The sequence below is a fragment of the Mauremys mutica genome, chromosome 15, assembly GCF_020497125.1.
Source record: "Mauremys mutica isolate MM-2020 ecotype Southern chromosome 15, ASM2049712v1, whole genome shotgun sequence".
Taxonomy (NCBI): domain Eukaryota; kingdom Metazoa; phylum Chordata; order Testudines; family Geoemydidae; genus Mauremys; species Mauremys mutica.
The window spans coordinates 1,398,129-1,422,388 of record NC_059086.1 but is presented as its reverse complement, the minus strand read 5'-3'; the positions used below and the strand labels follow the sequence as shown (position 1 = coordinate 1,422,388).

At 65.5% G+C, this 24,260-nt stretch overlaps 1 protein-coding gene across 18 annotated transcripts in view; it reads right to left on the bottom strand.

Annotated features, from left to right (window-relative positions):
• Nucleotides 1-4,304: 4,304 nt before the first annotated feature.
• SIPA1L3 (signal induced proliferation associated 1 like 3) overlaps nt 4,305-24,260 on the bottom strand; it is a 117,832-nt gene continuing 97,876 nt past the window's right edge. For 2 of the 18 annotated variants that reach the window (XM_044988261.1, XM_044988260.1), the window contains 10 exons: nt 22,970-23,097; nt 19,189-19,307; nt 17,862-18,247; nt 15,035-15,256; nt 12,313-12,475; nt 11,766-11,967; nt 10,378-10,521; nt 6,870-6,981; nt 6,301-6,382; nt 4,305-6,034 (listed from right to left, as the gene is read on the bottom strand). In XM_044988261.1, the coding sequence (XP_044844196.1) occupies nt 5,888-6,034; nt 6,301-6,382; nt 6,870-6,981; nt 10,378-10,521; nt 11,766-11,967; nt 12,313-12,475; nt 15,035-15,256; nt 17,862-18,247; nt 19,189-19,307; nt 22,970-23,097 (1,705 nt within the window). In that variant the 3' untranslated portion in view covers nt 4,305-5,887. Of the gene's footprint in view, nt 6,035-6,300; nt 6,383-6,869; nt 6,982-10,377; nt 10,522-11,765; nt 11,968-12,312; nt 12,476-15,034; nt 15,257-17,861; nt 18,248-19,188; nt 19,308-22,969; nt 23,098-24,260 lie in introns of those variants that run through there. The other 16 variants (XM_044988263.1, XM_044988265.1, XM_044988266.1 and 13 more) reach the window with 16 other exon arrangements.

Below are 24,260 nucleotides of genomic sequence, written 5' to 3'. Positions count from 1 at the left end.
GAGAACCCAGGAGTCCTGGCTCCCAGCCCCCCCGCTCCCCTCCCAGCACCGGCAGAAGAACCCAGGAGTCCTGGCTCCCAGTGCTGACAGGAGAACCCAGGAGTCCTCGCTCCCTTCCCAGAGCCGGCACGAGAACCCAGGAGTCCTGGCTCCCAGACCCCCGCTCCCCTCCCAGCGCCGGCACGAGAACCCAGGAGTCCTGGCTCCCAGCCCCCCCGCTCCCCTCCCAGCGCCGGCAGGAGAACCCAGGAGTCCTGGCTCCCAGTGCCGGCACGAGAACCCAGGAGTCCTGGCTCCCAGCCCCCCCGCTCCCCTCCCAGCACCGGCAGAAGAACCCAGGAGTCCTGGCTCCCAGTGCTGACAGGAGAACCCAGGAGTCCTCGCTCCCTTCCCAGAGCCGGCACGAGAACCCAGGAGTCCTGGCTCCCAGACCCCCGCTCCCCTCCCAGCGCCGGCACGAGAACCCAGGAGTCCTGGCTCCCAGCCCCCCCGCTCCCCTCCCAGCGCCGGCAGGAGAACCCAGGAGTCCTGGCTCCCAGCCCCCCCGCTCCCCTCCCAGCGCCGGCAGGAGAACCCAGGAGTCCTGGCTCCCAGCCCCCCCGCTCCCCTCCCAGAGCCGGCAGGAGAACCCAGGAGTCCTGGCTGCAGGGGAGGGGGGGGGGGGCGGGCACACAGGGAGTTTGGGGTGAGGTGCGTCCTGGGTGGCCAGCACCACCTGGCCCCAGGCATCACAGCAACCCGTGACTCAGCTGCAGGATTTGCGCCCCCCCAGCCCTGGGGGGAGTGGGGGGGCTGGTGGCAGCTTTCAGCCGTGACCTACTTTTTACTGCTTAACCCGCCAGCTTGGGGTATAATCTCTGCACTCTGTGGGGGGGGGGGGGGGATTTGATGAACTCAGGGGGCTGCACAGACCCCCTCCCAAAGGGCACCGGTGGGGGGGGCACTGGGCTGTGGGAACCAAGCAACCCCTCGGCTGGCCCCCCCCCACCCCCAGGACTCTGGCCCCACTGGGGGCAGGTTGAGGGGCCAGAGCCAGGCTGTGGGGGCAGCTGCTCCCAGAGGGGAGTGGGATGACCCCCCCCCAGGGTTGCCGGTGTTAGGGGAGCAGGCCCCTGCCGGGGTCACGGAGTGTGGGGGAGTCGGGGCCCGGTAACGGCCGAGGGTTTGAATTCGGATCCAGGGAACCATTTGGCTATGATGGAAATGGTCAGTGAAAATGCAAATGACCTGGCTGGCAGGGGGGAGGGGCTGCAGGGCTCGGGCTACCTGCCTGCCTGTAACCAGCCCCTGGGGCTGACGGGGAGGGAGAGAGGCTCCCCCCCCCCCCCCAGCTCCGCTGGCTCTGAGGCTGTGACCGGAGCAGAGAGCCCCCTGCCTGCCCCCATGGGGACAGCGCCGAGCACGGGGGGAGCTGAGACCCCCAGCTGAGTGGGGGGACAACCAGGTTTGCCTGGTCCAGACGTGCTGCTGGGAAGTGATTACACAGCAGGGAGGGAGCTACCAGGGACAGGGCTCAGGGGGGCTGTGACCCCAGGCCCAGCCAGCGAGAGGGGGCAGGTCCCACTCCCTGCCCAGCAGCTGGATCCCAGACCGAGCTACAAAGGGACCCCTCCTTGGAGAAGCTGAGGGAACTTGCTGGCCCCAGCGCTGCAAACCCCCTTGGGGACGGCTGTAGGGACAGAGTCCTGCGGGGAAGGGATCCCTGTACCGGGAATGGGCTCCCCACGGGGAAGTAGAACTGGGGGGGGATCTGGAGGCAGCTGGTGGTGCCCCAGGAATCCACAGGGTTCTTCCCTCTCGAGCTGCTGGATGGGAGGAGAGCGAGGGGACCCCTGGACCTGAAAGGGGAGGATTGGGAGGAGAAGGGGGCAGACCCCCTGGGGATCTCTTCCCTGAGGTGGGAGCCAATCTCCCCATCAGGTGTCCCCCATTCAGAGTCACTGGGGAAGCAGCCCGGAACCTGGAGAGAGGTCAAGGACATGATGGCTTTAGATGGGATCCAGCCGTTCAACAGCCCATGGGCCTCACCCGTGGGGCTGGCCCCCAAGGGAGACGGGATGATCTGGTTCTGTAGGGACCATCGGAAGCTTAAAGCCATCACGGTGTCCAATGCCCACCCCATGCCTAGGCCTGGGGAGAGTCCAGACAAGCCGAGGGGGATGGAGAACCTGGCCCTGGCAGACACTGATGACATGGGCATCTCTAGCCAGACCGGGGAGGAACAGGTGGCCCAGGTGAAGGGGGGGGGCGCGCTGGGCTGCCTCAAGGAGGTGGGACTGACGGTAAAAGCCGGAAAGTGCAAGGTGGAGATGATCAGAGATTGGCCCATTCCCCAGACCAAGAAACAAGCCCAGGCCTTTAGCAGGATGGCGAGGTTCTACCGGAGGTTGGTACCCCACGTTAGCCCCCTAGCTGCCCCCATCCCTGAGCTATGTGAGGGGGGCAGCCAGACGAGGTGGGCTGGACCGAGCAGGGCCAGAGGGTCTCTGTGCACTGAAGGAGGCCTGGTAAATCTGGCAAACCCAGACTTTGCCGAGCCCTTTGCAGTGGTCACCGACACCTCAGACGCAGGGCTGGGCGCGGTGCTGATGCAGGCCGGTGCTGAGGGGGGGGGAGACACCCCATCTGCGGCTCAGAGAAGAAAGGCCTGGCCATGGTGCAGGCCCTTAGAAAGCTGCAGCTGGATCCATTTGGGCGGCGCTTTACTGTGTAGACTGACCACTCTCCTCTGACGTGGGGCTGATGCCGAGCTGCTGGGGACAGAGACACCTGGTCAGAGGGTGGCTAAGGTCAAGCTGGGGGCTCTTAACCAAGAGAGCCTGAATTGCAGCCCTCCAAACGGGAGCGCTGGGAAAAGACCCAATCCCAGTTTGAACCCCAGGGGTATTGGGCTGGCAAAAGGGTCCGGGCCACATAAACCTTCCCCCATGCGGCCTGCGAGTGCCATGAAGCCAACAGACCCATGGGAGGGTGTGAGACTGGACTGTCCTGGTGTAACTCCCTCCAAGGAATGGGAGAGATGCTGGGGCGTCCATGGGAACGTGGGTGGGTTCGAACTGCCCCAGGTCACTGGCTGAAATGACCCTGCTCAGTTCGGTCTCGAAGTGGGGCGAGATGTGATGAACTGGGACTGTTAATGTTTCCTCTGAATACGGTGCTGGTGCCTCAGTTTCCCCTATGCATTTCTTAAGTCTCCAGGGCACATAAATGGCCGACACTGTCTCCTGGCAACTAATGGCCGGGGCCCTTCCCCCTGCAAGGGAATAGCTAAAGGGGAACAAAGAGATCAGGTGACCTCCTGGCCCGGGAAAGAGAGACGGCCCAGAGAGGAGGGGCTGGAGGGGGTGTCAGTCTGGAGCTGGCTGGGGACGAGGAGTGAGGGCAGACGGGGGGGTCTGGCTCACTGCCCCCCAGAATGGACCCGGCCGAGGGGTCCGGTTCGCGGTACCTACAAGCTCTGTCTTAGACCCTGTTCCTGTCATCGAATAAACCTCTGTGTCCCTGGCTGGCTGAGAGTCACGTCTGACTGCGCAGTGGGGGGGCAGGACCCTGTGGCCCCCCCAGGACCCCGCCTGGGCGACTCGCTGGGGGAAGCGCACGGAGGGGCAGAGGATGCTGAATGCTCCAAGGAGAGACCCAGGAGGTGAAGCCGTGGGAGCGTCTTGCCCTGCAGACAGGCTGCTTCGAGGGAGAGGAGGCTCCCCAGAGTCCTGCCTGGCTTGTGGGGAGCAGCGCCCGGGGACTCTGTGACAGCCTGGTGCCACTCGGCCCCTGAGGGGCTGGGTTAGGTCTGTTACAGCGCAACAGCCCCCACTGCCCCCCAGCCCCCCGGTCACTGCATTGCCCCATGGGTCTGACAGCAGCAGCCAAGCTCCAGCTGCCTGGGGCACGGGGGGGTGGGGGGGTCAGCCCTGCTGCAGAGTGACGAGGAGGGATGAAAATCCCCATTAACTCCCCCCACACCCCTGAGCCCGGCAGGGCGCCTGTGTGTCACCCTATCTGCCATGTGCTGATCTAGCAGTTTAGCAAACCAAACCCCAGAGGCGGAGCTCACACAGCCCTGCCCGGGAGGGGAGCCGCTGTGGGGTGAAAGACGGACACCGGTCCCCCGTCTCTCCCAGCCTCTGGCAAAGCAGCGCTCCCCAGTGCATCCCCCACCCAATTAGCCATGAGAGCAGGCGAATTCCCTCCCGCCGCCGCATGCGCCTCCTCTCGGCTGGTGCGAATGCAGGGAGGAGTGAGCGCTGCCCCTCGCGGCCTAGCGCCAGGTACAGAAACCGCATAGAAAAGTCTTACAAACAAAGTCTCATTTATACAAATATAGTGTTTTATAAAGACCATTTCCAGTGCAATCAATGTGCACTTCCTGAGCTGCTCTCAGCATTGCATTCGCTAGCAAATAATTTAGCTTTGAGGAAGTGCTCTCCACAGCCGGGGGCCAGTTTTAAATTCTCTCCGGTCCGGGTACAGCCCCCCTGTAATTCTTGTACACCAGAAAACCCACCGCCAGCTCTGACCAGAACCGGTCAGTGACCTGCCCAGCTCCGTCGTGCTGTGTCCGTGGCAGCCTCTCCTGGGAACTGGCCGTCAGAGCGTAGTGCAGAAGGGCTGGAATCAAGTCACTCCACAGGGATAGTCCCTGGATTAGTCAAGGTTCGCCCCAGGAGCTAGTCGCCCTGGGAGATGCAGGGTAAGGAGTCTCTGTCCCAGCCAGGTGCCCAGCAGCGCCCTTTGCATGAGCGTTAACAGGCTGCCACCTCTGGCATTGGCGCCCCAAGAACATCCTGGTGGCAGGGCAGAGAACAGACTCGGATCCCTGGCACCGTGTGGAGGGATACGGATCCAGAAATCCAGTGTTCAGCCCCACACTGCCAGGGACATGGTGCAGGCGCGGAAGGGCCGGCGATGCACCTTCCAAGGACAGATCCCTCCCAGCACATCAGCAGCTTCCCCAGCCAACTGCGCGTCCCAGGGCTCTGCTGCTGCCCTCACCCAGCCAGCAGCCCGGGGATACAGCGCTGGGTGTGCGTGGCACCTGGCACCTGGCGCCCGAGAGGGGAGCTCACAGCTCCTTACCCACGGGGCTGGAGATCTCGGTACAGCGCTGGGTGTGCGTGGCACCTGGCGCCTGAGAGGGGAGCTCACAGCTCCTTATCCACGGGGCTGGAGATCTCGGTACAGCGCTGGGTGTGCGTGGCACCTGGCACCCGAGAGGGGAGCTCACAGCTCCTAACCCACGGGGCTGGAGATCTCGGTACAGCGCTGGGTGTGCATGGCACCTGGCACCTGGCGCCCGAGAGGGGAGCTCACAGCTCCTTATCCACGGGGCTGGAGATCTCGGTACAGCGCTGGGTGTGCGTGGCACCTGGCACCCGAGAGGGGAGCTCACAGCTCCTAACCCACGGGGCTGGAGATCTCGGTACAGCGCTGGGTGTGCGTGGCACCTGGCACCTGGCGCCCGAGAGGGGAGCTCACAGCTCCTTATCCACGGGGCTGGAGATCTCGGTACAGCGCTGGGTGTGCGTGGCACCTGGCGCCCGAGAGGGGAGCTCACAGCTCCTTATCCACGGGGCTGGAGATCTCGGTACAGCGCTGGGTGTGCGTGGCACCTGGCACCTGGCGCCCGAGAGGGGAGCTCACAGCTCCTTATCCACGGGGCTGGAGATCTCGGTACAGCGCTGGGTGTGCGTGGCACCTGGCACCTGGCGCCTGAGAGGGCAGCTCACAGCTCCTTACCCACGGGGCTGGAGATCTCGGTACAGCGCTGGGTGTGCGTGGCACCTGGCGCCCGAGAGGGGAGCTCACAGCTCCTTATCCACGGGGCTGGAGATCTCGGTACAGCGCTGGGTGTGCGTGGCACCTGGCACCTGGCGCCCGAGAGGGGAGCTCACAGCTCCTTATCCACGGGGCTGGAGAAGATCTCGGCGAACTTGCGCAGCTGCTCATTGGCCGTCTGCGATTCCTCCTGCAGCCGCTGGTTGTTCTGGCGCAGAGTGGCCACCTCCGCCTGCAGCACCACCTTGTCCTGCTTCTCCTGAGCGAGAGAGGGGGTGTTTGGAGAGCTCCCAGATGCAGCCAGCCCCACCCCCAGCCCCCCCGCCGGGCCACCAGCCTTCTCACAGCTCCACAGCACACGGGAGCAAGGAGTGAACCCAGCAGTCCTGGCTCAAAGCCGCTAGGCCCCCTGGCCGCCGGGCGCAGACACTCCCGCCCGATGGTGCTTTCTGAGAGGCTGCCCGGTGGCAGAGAGAAGGGGGTGCCCGGTGGGGCCGACAGGAGGGGAAGGGGGCAGCCCCTTACTTTCTGCAGGTCGCTGTGTAGCTGCTTCAGCATGGCCTCCAGCTGACACACCTTCCCCGTCAGGTCCAGGGGCAGCTCCTCGCTGGGGGGGGAAAACAGGGGTCAGTGCGTCTCGCTGGCCTGCCGGGGACCCAGCGCGGGCAAGGGCAGCCGGCAGGGCTGCGGAGGCCTGATGCAGCCCCTGGGCGCTGCGGGCAGCACCGGGGCAGGGGAACAGTCTCCCCGGCCAGGCTGTGGGGAAGGAGGAAACGCTGGTGCGGCCCTACAGACACACACAGATTCAGGCTCCTCCCACCCCTCTGTGCCTGGGGCGTCAGGACGCAGCCGTGACAGGGGCTCCCCCATGCAGGCCAGCTGAGGCTCCATGTCCGCCCCCTGCTCCCCCACAGCGCCCTGCCCCGCGGCGTCTGGCTGCAGCGCCAGCTCCATGGAGAGCCATGCCAGGGTGGGTGGGTTACTGCACCAGGAAGCCTCGCCCGCAGCCCAAGCCTGGAGGGCGCGCGCTTCCCGAACTGCTGCTGGACACAACAGAGGGGCGGGAGCCAGGCTCCCGCGGGCTCCCCGCTTACCTCATGGTGGGCGTGGTGCGGGGCGTGGGCTGTCTCTCCAGGCTGGGCGCGGGGGCGGCCTCGGGGCTCAGCGCTGAGTCGTTGAGGGAGAAGAGGGAGACGGCTCTCTGCACTGCAAGGCAAAGGAATGGCTGTGCTTTGCCGTGGCCATGCCCGGAGGGCACCCGCACGCCCCGGGCCCTCGCGCCGCCTGCCTCAGCCCTCGCCGGAGCACAAAGCTGTGTGCGGAGCCAGGGCAGAGTCAGAGCGGAGCTCCTCCCGGAGCCCAATTCCCAGCCAGCGCCCCCAGCCTGGCCCCCAGAGCCCTGCGCGGGCGTCAGGGGCTGCCAGCCTCGCTTCTCAGCCCGAGGGGAGTCTCACTGACTGCCCCTGTCCTGCAGCACAGCCGGCGGCGCCTGGCGGGTCCGTGGGCAGAGACCGGGCCCTTCCAGGAACGGCCAGCGTGACGGCTGGGGCCGGGACTGTTTCCCAGGCAGGGTGACATGCCACGGCCGAAAGACCACGGGAAAGTCGGAACCATGTCAAATGCAGCTGGGGGAAGGCCCACGGCACAAGCCCCCACGACTCTGGCCTGGGGGCGCCAGTCTCCACGGGCTCCCTTGCAGCAGGCCTGCCGAGCACTCGCAGGACACCCCACCGGGCACAGGCCTGCTCCCGCCCAGCCCATGGAGCCCGGCCCCTCCTCACACACCTGCAGCCCCTTCCAGAGTAAACCCTCGCTGTGCTGCCCTACACGCCTCTCTCTTCCAAGCGGAAACACTTCCCGCTCCCTGGGAACGGGGGGACACGGGGGCAGTATTTGTGTGGGGCTGACGCAGATCGGTACATTTCACTGCGGGACGGGGCCGATGGGAAGAGACAGGGCGGGGAGAATCCACGGGGGCTAAGGCCCGGCCACGCCTGCGCTCCCAGGGCCGGCCTCCCGCGGCACACAGCTCCCCTCGGCCTCGCGAGCAGCCCTGCCCAGCGGGGGCTGGTCATTTTGCCATGCTGGCGAGGCCGCGGCTCCCTGGGCATGCGAGCGGCAGCGGAAGTCACAGGCGAGATGACGTGCTGGACCCAGCGTTGTCTAGAGTCGGCAGCTGAGTATGGTGAGGAGCAGAGGTGTGGCTCACCCCACAGCGCGAGGGGACCCGAGGGTTTTTCAGGCTACTCTGGATACTGCCCCCTGCACAGCCCGTGGGTCGCGGCGCGGGGAGGCACCCCCCAGACGCTGGCCGTGGGGAGGGGCAGCAGTGCGGAAGGGCCGTGGGAGCCGATGGATACGCTGTGCCCTGCTCCCCACCTACCGCTCAGCACCCGACCCACCCTCCCCCCCTGCTCCCCCACGGCCAGGCCCCATTGCACTAGAGGACAGCAGAGCCCAGCCCTGGGACTAGAATTCCTGGGGCCCAGCTCTGTGCTCTAACCACTAACAGCGCTGCTCAAGTCAGGACCGCAAGGTCCCCCACACTCACCATGGCGCCGCGCCAGGGGAACAGCCTCCTGCCTGGGGAGGGGTCTCGGGCACCCGTATTTCTCCCTGCGCCGCACCACAAGGGCTCCTGTGCGTCTCCCGGCCCTGCCAGAACCCGGGGTGGGGCTCCCAGCCACGTGAGCGTGACGCACAGCCAGGAGATTCGACAGGTCCGGACACATCGCGGCTCCAGGGCACTGGGCGGAGCCGGCCAGGGAGGGGAGGGGAGGGGTAGGAGCCGGCCCGGTGCGAAGGAGCAGTGGATCCCCCGCCGCGACGGGCGAAGGAAGGCGCCCGTGTGCTGCAAGAGCGGCAGGACACCCGTTTCCAGAGCCGGGGGCACTGGCCACGCACCGTCCGCTGGGCTCCTCCCGCCTCTTCCACTTCCTGCTGCTGGATGGGACGAGGGCGCCTCTGGGCCGCTCCGAGAGCGGCAGGATGCAGGAGCCGGGCCCAGCGACTGCACCAGGCCCAGGTACCCGTGGGCTACCGAGGCTCTTGGGGACTTGAAGTGGCCCCGGCCCCTCTGGATTTCCCCCGCTCTCCCAGCCCCCATTCGAACAACGGCCTGCGGGGGGAGCGTGGCCGTCCCAGAGGCAGAGAGCAGATGGAGCCTTCGCCAGGCGCTGGGCAGACGCAGACACGTGGCCCAGGGAAGCCGCCGCGCTGCTGGGGTTACGGGCCCCGGGCTCCGGGCAGCAGTAAAGCCATCAGCCCCTTGCTGCCCCGCCCGTGGCCGGGAGGCCTAGGGGCAGAAACGGGGGAATCCGAGCAGTGAGCGGGACCCCTGCTGCTCCAAGCTCCTGCAGCACCGCGCCCAGGGAACCCCCCCAGCGCAGAGCTGGGGCCTCCTCGCACGCCCAGTGCCACCCTACAGACACCCCACGGCCGAGAGCCCATCACCCGCCCGGAGAAGAGACCCCTTGGAATCCGCTCCCGCAGGACGGCTCTGAACCTGGGGGCCCGCCCACCCCTCCCTCTGGAGGGCACTGACCAAGTGCTGAGCCGGCAGGGGACAGCGCAGCCCCGCTGGCCTGGGGCTCCCTGGCTCTGAGTCAGAGCTAGGAGGGGTGGCAGAGATGAGCGAAGGGACAGCAGCTCCCCTGGGGAGGAGACTCACGGACGGTGCACAGACGATGCACGTTAGCCAGGCAGCTTTGAAACCCCCAGTTCATACCCACTTCCCGTCACTGTCCCAGCAACCCCCACGGCCCGGCCTGCCCTGCTGCCCCGAGGCGCTGGAACCATGTGTACCCTGGGGGTGCTGAGAGCCACTGAACTGAACTGTAACCCTGGATATGATGGAAACCACTTCAAGCCAGGGGGTGCTGCAGCCCCCCCTGCACCCCTAGTTCCAGCACCTCCCCCCGGCTCTGTTCTCAGAGCTCTATCAATCACCGTTGCCTCCTGCAAAGGGAGGTTGTGCCTCGGTTTCCCTCTCGCGGCCATTAACTGGGCAATACTTTCCCCACGCTGCAGCTGGCCGGGCGTGGCGCGGCTAACTGGCAGCCAGCAGCACCCCCGCGCTGGCCGGGCGTGGCTCGGCTCGGCTAACTGGAAGCCAGCAGCACCTCCCGCGCTGGCTGGGCTTGGCTTGGCTAACCGGCAGCCGGGCGCGGCGCGGCTAACTGGCAGCCAGCGGCACCCCCCGCGCTGGCAGGGCGCGGCTCGGCTAAACGGCAGCCAGCAGCACCCCCCGCGCTGGCAGGGCGCGGCTCGGCTAACCGGCAGCCAGCAGCACCCCCCGCGCTGGCAGGGCGCGGCTAACCGGCAGCCAGCGGCACCCCCCGCGCTGGCCGGGCGCGGCTCGGCGAACCGGCAGCCTGCTGCACCCCCCGCGCTGGCCGGGCGCGGCTCGGCTAACCGGCAGCCAGCGGCACCCCCCGCGCTGGCAGGGCGCGGCGTGGCTAACCGGCAGGCAGCAGCACCCCCCGCGCTGGCCGGGCGCGGCTCGGCACGGCTAACCGGCAGCCAGCGGCACCCCCGGCGCTGGCCGGGCGCGGCTCCCTGGCCGCGGGAGCGAGCGTTGTGCAGACGCCGGGGCGCTCCTACCTTCATAGGCCTTCGCAGCGTTCACCAGGCTGGACCATTCCAGGCCAGCTGCCGTGTCGGGCAGGGGCATCAGCCCCGGGTCGAGGCGTCTCGTGGGCTGGTCCCGCACGTCGCTCAGTGACAGCTCCGAGGCAGAGATGGTGGCTTTGGGGAGAGCAGAGGGGTCAGAGGATGCTCGGAGCAGCACTGTGCCCTGCTGCCAGCTCCCGCCCAGGGCAAAGCGTAGCCTGGGGGTGAGCACCCCCAGCTTGTGGGTCAACCAATCACCCCGTTAGCACCTTGGGGCTGGTCTGCAGCATCCACATGCTCCAGCCCTTGGATCCAACCCCCCCCCCGGCTCCTGGAACGGATGCTGGGGCTGTGCTCAGACCAGCCCCGCACACCCCACCCCACGTGGTGCCCTTCTCCAGGACCTGGGGCGATCTGCCAGTGGGGCCCTGCCCCATGGCCGCTCGCAGGAATCGGGCCAGCGCTGGGGGGAGGGACCGACGTGCAATGACACGTCCAGGCAGAGGCACGTGGGAGAGAGGGAAGGAAGAGGCCGGTCCCGTGACGGTTCAAGGAGACCCGCCTGGGACTGGGTGGAGACGCCCTGGCTCTTCCCAGAGGGGGAGCTGCGCCCGCCCGCGGGCAGAACCAGCTCTCGTCTGCTAACAAGCACACGTGCAGCCCATGACATCGCTCTGCCAGCCAGGCCCCCGTGTGCTCCTGACGAACCGGGACCGCGGCAGCACCAACGTCACACGCTACCCTGCATCTCTCTCACATTCGTCACCCAGGCACCCCCAACCACGGTACATCACCGCCCCCTTTCACAGCGAGGGGAAGTGACGCAGCCGGAGTCACACAGCAGGCCAGGCTGAGCTGGGGAGAGAACCCAGGAGTCCTGGCTCCCAGCCCTCCCTGCTCTAACCACTAGACCCCACTCCCCTCTCAGAGCTGAGGAGAGAACCCAGGAGTCCTGGAGCCCAGCCCCCCCCGCTCTAACCACTAGCCCCCACTCCCCTCTCAGAGCTGGGGAGAGAACCCAGGAGTCCTGGAGCCCAGACCCCCCCTGCTCTAACCCTCCAGCCCCCACTCCCCTCCCAGAGCCAAGGAGAAAACGCAGGAGTCCTGGAGCCCAGCCCCCCCCTGCTCTAACCACTAGACCCCACTCCCCTCTCAGAGCTGAGGAGAGAACCCAGGAGTCCTGGAGCCCAGACCCCCCCTGCTCTAACCCTCCAGCCCCCACTCCCCTGCGTTTTCTCCTTGGCTCTGGGAGGAGTCCTGGAGCCCAGCCCCCCCCTGCTCTAACAACTAGACCCCACTCCCCTCCCAGAGCCAAGGAGAAAACCCAGGAGTCCTGGCTGCCAGCCCCCCACTCTAACCGAGACCTGTGCCATACTCACATTTCTTCTCGGGGAGGCCCCCGTTGCCCGGCTGCGGGTGCTGCCGCCGGGTGGGCAGCGTGTTGGACGGGTAGGTGCTGGTGAAGAGGACGTCGCTGGCCAGGGACTGTTCGAAGCAGGTGGCGTTGGCGTAGCTGGCGTCTCTCCGCCCACTGCACAGGCTCTCGTCTGATAACGTTCGCTGGAGAGGCTTCTGCGGAGACTGTCGCAGAAACACAGTTACTTCCCGCTATAACTCAGGGTTACTATCAGCACCGAGAAGCCTCATCGGAGACCGGGGCTGGGGACGGCACAGAACCAGGGTGAGAGCCTGTTCCTGCCCCAAAGGGCTCATAGGACAGTGTGGGAGGCGAAACTGAGGCACAGAGCGGGGAAGGGATTCGCCCAAGGTCACCCACTAGATAAGTGACAGAGCTGGGGATGGAACCCAGGAGTCCTGGCTCCCCAGCCCCCACCCCCTGCCCAGAGCTGGGAACAGAACCCAGGAGTCCTGCCCACTGGAGCCCAAGCACTGCTGTGGGGCCCGCCCCTGTCGGCCTGCACCCACCATGGCTCCCTCTGGCTCCGGGCCCAAGCCGTCCATAATGATGAGCTTCTTCAGGTCGGCCTCGATGGTGGACTTGTAGTTCTTGCGCGGGGAGCGCAGGTCCCGGAGCGACGCCCGCAGCCTGGGCTGCCCAAAGACGTTCTTGGTGTTCATGTCGATTTGCCTAGAGCAGCGTGGGGGGAGACGTGCTCAGAGACCGGCTCCAGGAGCAGCCCCGTTAGCCAAGAGCACGGCAGGCCAGATGGTCAATGCCCGTAGGTACGGGGCCACCCGAGCCAGGTGCCCCGAGGCGAGAGGGGGGTCTGCCTGCCAAAGTCCCTGGGTGCTTCCAGCCCTTCTGTCGGGCCGGAGAGCCCCACCCCCTGCTCCTCTGAATCCTACGGAAACCTGTCTCCCCCCGTGCTCGTCATCTCTCTGGGGCAGGAACAGGGACTCCATTTGTAACGCGTCGAGCCCACGCCGGAGCGATGGAAACAATCATTTTCCTCACAAACTTCTGCCCGGTGCGAGTTATTTGTAGGACAGCTGTGCCCACTGACCCCGGCCGAGACCGGGGGCCCGACGGGCCAGGCGCCGCCCACTGACCCCGGCCGAGATCGGGGCCCCGTCGGGCCGGGCGCCGCCCACTGACCCCGGCCGAGACCGGGGCCCCGTCGGGCCGGGCGCCGCCCACTGACCCCGGGTGAGATCAGGGGCCCGACGCCCAGACCCCGGCCGAGACCGGGGCCCCGTCGGGCCGGGCGCCGCCCACTGACCCCGGCCGAGACCGGGGCCCCGTCGGGCCGGGCGCCGCCCACTGACCCCGGCCGAGACCGGGGCCCCGTCGGGCCGGGCGCCGCCCACTGACCCCGGCCGAGACCGGGGGCCCCGTCGGGCCGGGCGCCGCCCACTGACCCCGGCCGAGACCGGGGGCCCCGTCGGGCCGGGCGCCGCCCACTGACCCCGGCCGAGACCGGGGGCCCCGTCGGGCCGGGCGCCGCCCACTGACCCCGGCCGAGACCGGGGGCTCGACGGGCCGGGCGCCGCCCACTGACCCCGGCCGAGACCGGGGCCCCGTCGGGCCGGGCGCCGCCCACTGACCCCGGCCGAGACCGGGGCCCCGTCGGGCCGGGCGCCGCCCACTGACCCCGGCCGAGACCGGGGCCCCGTCGGGCCGGGCGCCGCCCACTGACCCCGGCCGAGACCGGGGGCCCCGTCGGGCCGGGCGCCGCCCACTGACCCCGGCCGCGACCGGGGGCCCCGTCGGGCCGGGCGCCGCCCACTGACCCCGGCCGAGACCGGGGGCCCCGTCGGGCCGGGCGCCGCCCACTGACCCCGGCCGAGACCGGGGGCTCGACGGGCCGGGCGCCGCCCACTGACCCCGGCCGAGACCGGGGGCCCGACGGGCCGGGCGCCGCCCACTGACCCCGGCCGAGACCGGGGCCCCGTCGGGCCGGGCGCCGCCCACTGACCCCGGCCGAGACCGGGGCCCCGTCGGGCCGGGCGCCGCCCACTGACCCCGGCCGAGACCGGGGCCCCGTCGGGCCGGGCGCCGCCCACTGACCCCGGCCGAGATCGGGGCCCCGTCGGGCCGGGCGCCACCCACTGACCCCGGGTGAGATCAGGGGCCCGACGCCCAGACCCTGGCTGAGATCAGGGCTCCATCGCGCCGGGCGCCGCCCAGACCCTGACTGAGAGCGGGGCCCCGTGCACAGGACCAGTGCGACAGTCAAAGGAGCACACAGTCTAGACAAACACAGATAGGCAGGGAAACTGAGGAACAGAGCTGGGACTTGCTAAAGGTCACAGCAGGTGAGATGTGGGGCTACCCCCTGCCCAGGGCCCTCCCCGCTGGGCACGTCTGATTAGGAGATTCACGGGTGGTGATTCGACAGCCCGAGCTGGGGCAGGCCCCCCGATGCCCGGCAGAGATGGGCAGGAAAAGCTCTGCCCAGGCAGCGACTGGCCCAATTCTGGCTTGTCTGGGGTGGTTTCCACGCCCTGGCCAGCGCGGGAGCAGCCAGGCGAGGCCAGCGGCTGCGCCGTGTATTAGCCTTTGCAGGAGGCAGGGGAACGACTGGGGCCTGCGAGTGAGAGGGGAAGGCCCTAGCCCCAGGAACGGGGCCACAGCTTCCGTCTCCTTGTCACCCCCAGCCCTGCTAGGTGACAGGCCGGGCGCTGAGCTGGGCGGCGGCAATGGCAGCCCACAGAGCAAACACGGAGCCGTGGCCTCTCTGGTGGCAGCGCCACGCTGGGCAGGCACATGGCCTTTGACTGTCACCCGTGGTGCTGGAGGGGGCTGGCACCAGCCAGGTTTGCGCGCATCCTGCTACCCGCGCAGAGACGCCAGAGCCTTTCCCTGGGCCCTGGGAGAGGGGCCCTCCTGCCTGGGGGAGACTCAGACCCCTCGTTCCAGCTCCTCCCACCCTGCAGTCAGTCCCATGCGCTGGCGCCCACGGGGGGCTGCCCATGCCCACCCCCTCCGGTGCCAAGCTCGAGCTGCCCAGGCTGGGGGCAGGGAGCGGAATGAGGTGGTGGGCACCGGCTGGCAGCGAGCGCGGCTCCCCCATGCAAACGGGCTCGGCTCAGAGCTCACGGCCCGACGTGCACCGAGGCAGCGGACGAGAAGCTACTGAAGGCTCCCGCTCGAGTGCCATTGACTTGGCCATGGCAGAGATCTCGCACGCCTGGCGCTCTGCTCAGCCCCATCCCACCAGCCGGCAGCTCAATGAGAAGCACTTACTTCTTTGGGTCTGTGAAGGCCACGGGTCTCGTGGGGGTCTCCTCGGCTCTCTTCCACCCCGACGCGGGCTTGTTCCTGCTGGGCTGTTTGGAAAAGAAGGATTTGGGGACAGAGGCAGACAGCTGGAAGGAGCTGGACTGGGACATGTGTGGGGGCCTGGGAGTCTCAGCCACGGGCGTTTTGTAACCCTGAGCAGGGCGGCCTTGTCGCAAACTGAAATTACTACAAAGTAAAACAAACAAAAAAAACAAAAGCAAATCAATTCCAGGTCAGGCGGAAATCCGACTTCAGCCAGCGCCAGTGCCCCTGGCTGGGAACAAGCCACTCTGGGATGCCCCCGGGTAGCCTTTCCTCACCCATTTTAAAACACCGCCCCCGGTACAAACCCGGGAGTTTCTGGGTTGGGATTACCAGTCTGCTGCTCCACGGCAGCGCTGGATTCGGGCCCAGTCTCTGAGCATTTAAAGGGACCCCGGCGCTTTACAAGCCAGCCCTGTCTGAGAACGTCTGACCGGCTGCTTTTACAGCGCTGGGAGCAGGGACCTGAGACCCTCTAAAGGGCCGGGATTCGGCTGGGGCAGAAAGCCCGACTTGTGAAAACGGGGACCCCAGACAGGCGCCTCCAGTTGGGCACCCCCAAGTCACTCCTCACTGGGGGAATCAGGGGTAAAGGCTATTTGGCTCGGAGTTATGATCTGGGATGGTAACGGTGCTTTGAAGAGAATCATTTTCCCAGCTGCCCCTCTGTGACGTTATTGATATAAATGGGGACCATATAGAACATGGGTTGCAACCAAGGTCCTGTAGTGGCACCAAATCTTAAGTAAAGGGGGTCATATAAAGGTGTCTAAGAGCAGGTTCTGGGTTGCTGGTTATGATTATGCTGTCGGTATGTCTGTGTATCATTTTGTAGTTGAAGTTATAAGTATTGGCTCTGTACTGTCTGTATTTTGTATTATGCTCTGCTTCTGGGAAATATCCCAGACAAGCTGGTGTTAGCCCTGCCTAGCTGGCTTGATGGCCCATCAAGGACCATCAGCTACACAACTGACCCATGGAGAGAAGGCAGACACGCCTTGTGACTCAGCAAGGTATGCAGAGACTTGTCCATGTGACTGCAGACTCCATTTTGCTGTAATTTTCCACAGTGAGGACAAAGAGATTCTTACACCTGGAAAAGTCTATATAAGGCTGATGCATCATCTCCATCTTGTCTTCAATCCTGCTTCTGACCTCTGGAAGGACTTTGCTACAAACTGAAGCTTTACACAAGGGACTGAATGACCCATCCCAGCGGGGGATGTTCCAGAGACTCAATTTGAACCTGCAGTTTACTCCAGCACTGCTGCAAGCCTGAACTAAGAACTTTGCCATTACTGTATGTAATTGATTCCATTTAACCAATTCTACCTCTCATCTCTACCTTTTGCCCTTTGTAAATAAACCTTTAGATTTTAGATTCTAAAGGATTGGCAACAGTGTGATTTGTGGGTAAGATCTGATGTGTATATTGACCTGAGTCTGGGGCTTGGTCCTTTGGGATTGAGAGAACCTTTTCCTTTTATTGGGGTGTTGGTTTTCATAACCATTCATCCCCAGGACGAGTGCACTGGTGGTGATGCTGGGAGACTGGAGTGTCTAAGGAAATTGCTTGTGTGACTTGTGGTTAGCCAGTGGGGTGAGACCAAAGTCCTTTTGTCTGGCTGGTTTGGTGCCTTAGAGGTGGAAAAACCCCAGCCTAGGGCTGTGACTGCCCTGTTTGAGCAATTGGTCCTGATTTGGCACCTCAGTTGGGTCCCGCCAGAATCGCTCCGTCACACCCTCTTGAGAGGAAATCAAGCAAACACAAGGGCTGTAAAACCCCAAACCTGGCGGGGAGTCGGGGCTGGGGCAGGAGCTGTTTTGGTGGAACAGATCCGGTGCCCCGCTGAGATCGCAAACCTGGCGGGGGGGAGACGAGCACTGGCTGACAAGCAGGGTGTTGCCAGCTCTTGAGATCTGGGGCGTTTGCCCTTAGGGCCCAGCTGCTGGAGTCATGTGACTGGGAGGTTCAGTGCCTTGGTGGTTACAGAGAAAGGCCTGAAAGTGGCACCCCAGGAGCTCCTCAGCCAGACAGCGAATACCGGGCCCAGCGGGGAGCAGTTTGGAAATCCCATGATTCGGGGGGCTGGCAGTACAGTGTCACCGCCCAAAGCCACGGCTCCCCTTTCAGCCCGTGCCCCAGAGGGGTGCCAGGAGCCGGCTCTCTCTTCGTGGCATCCCACAGCCTGCAGGGGAACGCCCCTCCCTGCCTCTCCCAAGAGACGATTCGTCCATTCAGGTGCCAGGGCCTGCCAGCTTTGATGGAGTTAGGGCCGATTTACCCCAGCTGGGGATCCTATTTCTCCAGCACGGACCTAACGCCTTCAAAAGCTGCCTGGGCCGTTCCACTGCCCGGTGCTGCCGCTGAGCAGCAGGAGGGCTCCGCTGTGCTGGCTGTTACCTGGAGGACGCTAGGGCCAGGAACCTGCTCTCGTTTCCGCCAGGCCTCTACCTCTCGGAGGTTTCTGGGGATTTTGCTGCGTGCTCAGACCTCCCCCGCGGGGCCAGCGTCTCTCACCCAGACTGGCACAGCACATGACCGGAGACGCTGCCCAGCTCCAAGCACCGGCGGAGGCAGGAAGTGGCTGGCCAGGGGACTGGCTTTTCCCCTGTTTCCGCCTCTGTCGGCCTCCCAGCAAGAGCTCAAGCAGACCCTGGAGCCTTCCCATCACTGGGGGGGGGGGGTGTTCCCCTGCTTCCCTCCCAGCCCCACCCCCAGTGCTCCGGGCTGCGCAGGCCGGGTTACCTTGGCTGCTTGAAGAGCTCACTGCCATGGCTGGGGGCTGCGGCAGGCCCGGCCGCGCTGGCCCCCGTTGGGTACATCTTGGGCCGGTAGCCTCGGCTCTGGCTGCCCGAGCTGACGGCGGGCGAAGGCTCCCTCCTCTTGGCCCCGCTCTCGTAGTGGGCAGAGCCCGGCAGGGCTTGGGGCGGCCCCAGGCGGGAGGGCTTGGCGTAGAGCGTGGTGTCAATGCCGCTGTCGCTGGAGCCCCCCTTGCAGACGGGGTCTGGCTCGCCCTCGGCGGGGTCGGGCGCGTCAGACCAGCGCTCGTCACTGTGCCGGCTGGAGGCGCTGCTGGACAGCGTGTTGCTGCTGGAGTGGCTGGAGTACGGAGCCTCACCCTGCAAAGAGCCCTGCCAAGGGTCACGGGAGATCGGCCCCCAGGACGCCCGCTGTGCGCCCTCCACCGGGGGCTGAGCCCCACCAGCCTTCTCCAGCCGGGAACCCCCTCGGGAGAGCCGGGGGGCTGGGGCACTGGAGATCGGCCCCCAGGACGCCCGCTGTGCGCCCTCCACCGGGGGCTGAGCCCCACCAGCCTTCTCCAGCCGGGGACCCCCTTGGGAGAGCCGGGGGGCTGGGGCAGGCGGGTGCAGCCCAGCGAGTCGGCTGGGGCCATGTCGGAGTTCACGGGCACACAGACTAGCAGCAGTGTGCTCGCGGGGGAGATCATGGGGACGGGGTGCTCGAAAGCATCGCCCGCAGCAGGACGGCTGTGCCCGGCGGGTTAGACAACAGCTGTGCCCAGAATACGCTGCAGAGACGGTGCAGGGGAGGCCGGCCCGCTTTGGGGATGCGATGGAGCAGAGCCGAGCGGCTCCACTGCTCAGCCGCGGTGCTTGCAGCGCCTCTCCTGCTGAGAAATGGGTCTAACTGGACCAGTGATGGGCTCTGCCCCTGGCGCCGAACGCTCCCGGAGACGCGCTCAGGGCGGTGTGGTTCTCAGGTCGTAGCGCAGTGCTGGGACCCATGCTGACCACACAGCCTGGGGCAGCGCTTTCTGCCTGGCCGCCACCCCCAGAACAGCTCCCAGACTCAGCTCCCCTTCAGCTGGGGGCAGACGCTGACACGCGGGCTCAGCTTCCTGGGGTATCTGCCCCCGTGCAGTCGCCTCCCCTCGGGCTGGGCCGCTACGAACCGGGGAGAGCCAGGACGGCCCCGCAGCTCACCGGGGCTGGGGCAGGAGTGGGGCGGAGGGAGGGGCTTGCATGCTGGAACAGCTCCCAGGCAGGGCACTGCCCCCCCCTTGCGAGGCGGCTGCCAGCGCAGCCTGCGGCCGGGGAGAAGCTCCACTCACTTTGGAAGGCCGGTTGGGAGAATCCTTTCCTGCCAGCTCCTGTCTGCTGGGCCGCTTGCTCATGCTGGTCCCCGTCGCAGCAGGGAGCCTGGACGGCACCGGCACGTGCCACAGGGGCTCTGCAACAATCCACCACCGCGCCCATCAGGAACCACACGCACAGCGGGCTGCCTGGATCCCAGCGCACCCACCAACAGCTTTAGGGAGCTGGTCATTAGCCATGGCTAGAACATCGGCCCCTGCAATCGGAGCCCCCAGGGGCCAGGGCCCTGCTCGTCCAGCCCAGCCCCCATTAACGCAGCACCGGGCTCTCCCGCTCACCACCGATGCTACTTCCCAGCCGCGCACAGGGCTTTCCAGAGAAATCCCCGCCGAGCCGCACCCTGAGCCATACCGCGGGGGGACCCTCCCAGGGAGCGAGCCCGCCAGGGCCCCGCCAGAGCCTGCTGGCGGGTGCTCCGAGCTGGTGCGCTCACAGCTGTGCTGCCTTAGCCAGATGGTGGCTGGTCAGAGGGATTTTGCTTTGTTCATAATCCCCCTCTTGCTCTCCCGTTGCTGATACAGACCAGCCGCGTGCGGCTGCTCCCCGTGTCTGTTCCAAGGGCTTGTCTCGGTCTCCCCTTCACGCGGAGTGGGGCTATGGCTCGTTCCTGCAACCCCCCGGCCTCACTGACGTGAGCCTGCTCCTTGGCTCACACCTGAGGGTGGGGAAGAGCGGGGACGCGGAGAGGGGAACATTTTCAAAGTGCCCAGGTGACAGCCACCTAAGTCCCATTTCCAAAACATGCAGGGAGGAGCCTAAGTCACCTAGGCGCTTGGAAAATGTGCCCCGGACAGATTGAGACGTCCCGTGAGTCAGGGCTGAGTGGCCAGTCTGAGACCCCTGCTCACAAGGCAGAGCTTGGCACCTCCACCTGGTCCCCAAACCACCTGTGCCCAGCGAGCCTGGGCACATCAAGTGGCAGCCCAGCGCCTCCCCGGATACCGCGGCCAAGCCTCGAGCAAAGGGTGGCTCAGCCAGGGGTAAACCATCCGCCACAAAACAGCCCCCATCAAGGGGGAACCAATCCAGTCCTAATTCCCTGTTACTGACGGGCACATGGAGAACTCCAACAGCTCCAGTCCCTCGGGGGCAGCTTTCCTGCCAGCCACAACAGCTGCTGAGTCCGGCTGGGTCCGGTAGGTTCTGGGTGTCTGACTCAGGAGGAGCGGGGTGGCCAGGACGCCTGGTCTCTACTCCCATCTCTGCCCATGACCTGCCTCTCTGGGCTGTTCTCCTCCCGCTGTGTTTCACGGGCTCAGCAGCGTCGGTACAAGGGAGGCCCTGACCTCTGCTGATAACTGGGCCTACACATTCACTGGGAGCTCAACTGTAAGCAGCCTGGGAAAGTTCACAAGAGGTCCCAGTGCCTAGACCTTCTGGCCGCTGGGGAATGAACAACGGAAAATAGGTTTCAGTAACAAACATTATGAACAAGGGCAAGAAAACCCGACAGAGACCGAGCCAGTGCAAACTGCCACCACACGAGTGCCTCGTGGACCGGGTTATCACCACCATCACCTTCTAAAAACAGACCACGTGGAGCTGGAAATTACTGCCCCCAAATTGGTGGGTGGGATATTAGGGCTAATTGTCGGCCAGAATAACGAGGGATGAACTATGCCCCCGGATTTTCCCCCTTTGGGGATTCTTAAAAAGAGACAGAATCTCACCCCCCGAGGCCGAGGGAGCAGATTTCCGTCATGAGAGGGCGGCCAGCAGGCCTCACTCCTGTTTAAGGAGCTTGGTGTTTCAGCTCAGCCTATGGTGCGGACAGCTAATTGCCGCGGAGCAGAGCCTGTTCTGTTCCCGTCCCTGCTGGGTTACGCTCTTCCCCACCATTTCTTTCCTCCTGTCCTGTCTCTCACTCTCTCAGCTTCTCATCAAAGCCTGAAACCACCTGGACGGCCTCAGCACAGCCAGATGAGATGGCCACTGCCCTGCCCGAGGACGATGTCCCTGAGTGGAATGTGAACCAGTGTCCAAGCACCAGCTACCCCAGGTGACCTACCAGCCAAAGCATCCATTCGTAACTGACCAGCCGTCCAGTGTCCCAGAGACTCATAGACTTTAAGGTCAGAAGGGACCATTATGATCATCTAGTCTGACCTCCAGCACAACGCAGGCCACAGAATCTCGCCCACCCACTCCTGTAACAAACCCCTAACCTATGTCTGAGTTATTGAAGTCCTCGAATTGTGGTTTGAAGACCTCACCCAAAGCTGCCTTTCCCCTCTTTGCTACCCGGCCCCTCCTCCACCTCGGGTCTGTCTGCTACAAACAGGAGCAGCGAATACTCTTCACACACCAGCAGCACGGAGTAAAATCACCCCTCTCCTCTGCACCATTGCGTGGTTGTTAGTGAAAAGAAGAGACTCGGATATTCTGCCTCCAAAAGGAGAGAGGCTTAAATAGGTTTTAATGAGGTTTGTCTGGTATAATAACTCGAGTTCAGTTTCACTATAAATGCTCATTTTAATTTCTTGGGATCTTTGTGTTTGAGCACTAAACTTTCAGCTTTAGAACGAATGCCGGACACCCGAGGAACCCTCCCCCCTGAACCTTTTCAGCACTGTTCTAACGTGGGACAGCGAGAGAGTTTCTCACACCTGGATCTCCTCTGACCCTCGAGGCCGCTAGCCCGGCTTCAGTAACCTGGCTGGCCACGCAGCCCAGCAGCACTGAGGCGCCTCTAGGGAAGATGGGGCTGGACAAAGCCAGCCCCCGAAGCACATCCCTTCTCTAACAGCTTTGAGTTTCTGCCATGGTGAGGCAGCCGCTCCCACTCCTGTTAATGGCAGCTCCAGGAGCAGGTGCCAGGGATCAGGATCAGCCTGGTTAGCTCCTGACGGCTGTTGTATCAACGCCCCACCTCAGAGCACCCCCGTCAGCGCCCTCTGGAAACAGGATCTATAAATAAAGAGTCTCCCACTTGGCTGGCAAAACAGAAGTGACCTAGCAAGGGCAGGGGACCGGGAACCCCCGCGGGCAGCCGTGTCGCCAATCACCAAGGCCCTGGGGGGCTGGGGCCAGATCAGCACAGAGAAATCCAGCGTCTGATTCCCCCCCCTCTCGAAAACAGCCAGTTGAGTGTGGAGAGGAGACAGGCATGGAACCCTTCTAGAGAGCTGAGGGCAGACCTGATCCGCGGGACTCACTGCTGCAGGCTATTACCGAGGCCAGGAGCTCCGTAAAGAGTTGTCAGAATGGCAGAGTGGACACAGCACCGGCCTGAGGGTCTGGAAACCTGGGTTCTAGTCCTAGTTCTGCCACTGACTTGCCACGTGACCGTGGGCAATTATGTGCCTCAGTTTCCCCTCCCACCATCTGCCCCAACCCTAACGACCCCTCCCTCCACCACACCCAGGCTGAGGAAGTGGAGAACCCTCAGTGGTGGGGCGGCCGGCGTCACCAGGCCGAGCAGGGCCAGCCAGCGGCACAGGAGGCAGAGCCACTTCCCCGGCCCTGCACCACGCAGCAGCTGGGCAGGGCTCAACGCGGCAGTCTGGGGTGCACAGAGGAGGCTCGGGAGTTTAGCTCCCAAATCAAGAGAAGACGCAGCTGCTCCGGAGCCTGCATCATGCCTCAGGCTCCATTCCGGCTTGCAGAGGCCTGAAAGCAGGAAAACCTCTCAGGGAATCATTACGGAGCCTACGTGCCCAAGTCATTCTGCTGTGTCCCAATGCTTCAAACCCGAAGGGGAGTGCGCAGGTCCCCCGTGCCCGTGTGAGGGAGGCTTACCCGGCTTGTGTCTCTCCATGGGGCTCTCCTGACCGGGCAGCCCCCCGGACGAGGAATCGCCGCTCGAGGTCACCTCAGGGCTGTAATGCTGTTCGAAGGGCAGCGCGGGCCGCTGAGAGGTTGCGTATCTGCGAAGGGAACGGGAGGTGAGGCAAACTCAGGCTGTGAAAAGAATCCTGTGTTCTCATGAGCAGGTTTTTCAGAGCCCGGATTCAGGCTGGGCAGGGGAGATGAGGACGAGGCAGCACGGGCAACGCAAACCCTTGGAAGTCCTGCTGCTGAAGGCAGGCACCAGGCAGCCAGCCCAGAAGGACACAGCGCAGAGCCTGGAGCTGCAGGCTAGGGGAGCCGAACTCCCCAGGGCGCACCAGCCATTGCCCGGGGGCAGCGTGCAGGCAACGGCCGGCCGGCCGAAGACCACAGCCCGCCCGTCTGAGGCAGGGGGACAGAACGGCTCGTTGCTGGGGAGTTGGGGAGACCCCCCCCCCCGTGCTCTCGGAGGAGCAGGGTGCAGCTGGGCCTTTCCTCACCACATGCCCATGCCCTGGAGTCCCTGGCAGGCCGCTTGCTCGGGGCTGGACGGTTCCATTCCCCTCCCGGCGCTAGAACGTGGCTGTTCCACGGGGAGCTCTCTGGGGCAGGGGGGCTCACTGTGTGGCCGTGCAGCGCCGGCCTGACGGGGTCCCCCCCCGCTCTCCCTCAGGGGGTGTCTGTGCAGCGCCGGCCTGACGGGGGTCCCCCCCCCGCTCTCCCTCAGGGGGTGTCTGTGCAGCGCCGGCCTGACGGGGTCTCCCCCGCTCTCCCTCAGGGGGTGTCTGTGCAGCGCCCGGCCTGACGCCCCCCCCTGCTCTCCCTCAGGGGGTGTCTGTGCAGCGCCCGGCCTGCCGGGGTCTCCCCCGCTCTCCCTCAGGGGGTGTCTGTGCAGCGCCCGGCCTGACGGGGGTCCCCCCCCCGCTCTCCCTCAGGGGGTGTCTGTGCAGCACCCAGCCTGACGAGGTCCCCCCCGCTCTCCCTCAGGGGGTGTCTCTGCAGAGCCGGCCTGACGGGGTCTCCCCCGCTCTCCCTCGGGGGTGTCTCTGCAGAGCCGGCCTGACGGGGTCTCCCCCGCTCTCCCTCAGGGGGTGTCTGTGCAGCGCCGGCCTGACGGGGTCTCCCCCGCTCTCCCTCAGGGGGTGTCTGTGCAGCGCCCGGCCTGACGGGGGTCCCCCCCCCGCTCTCCCTCAGGGGGTGTCTGTGCAGCGCCGGCCTGATGGGGGTCCCCCCCCCGCTCTCCCTCAGGGGGTGTCTGTGC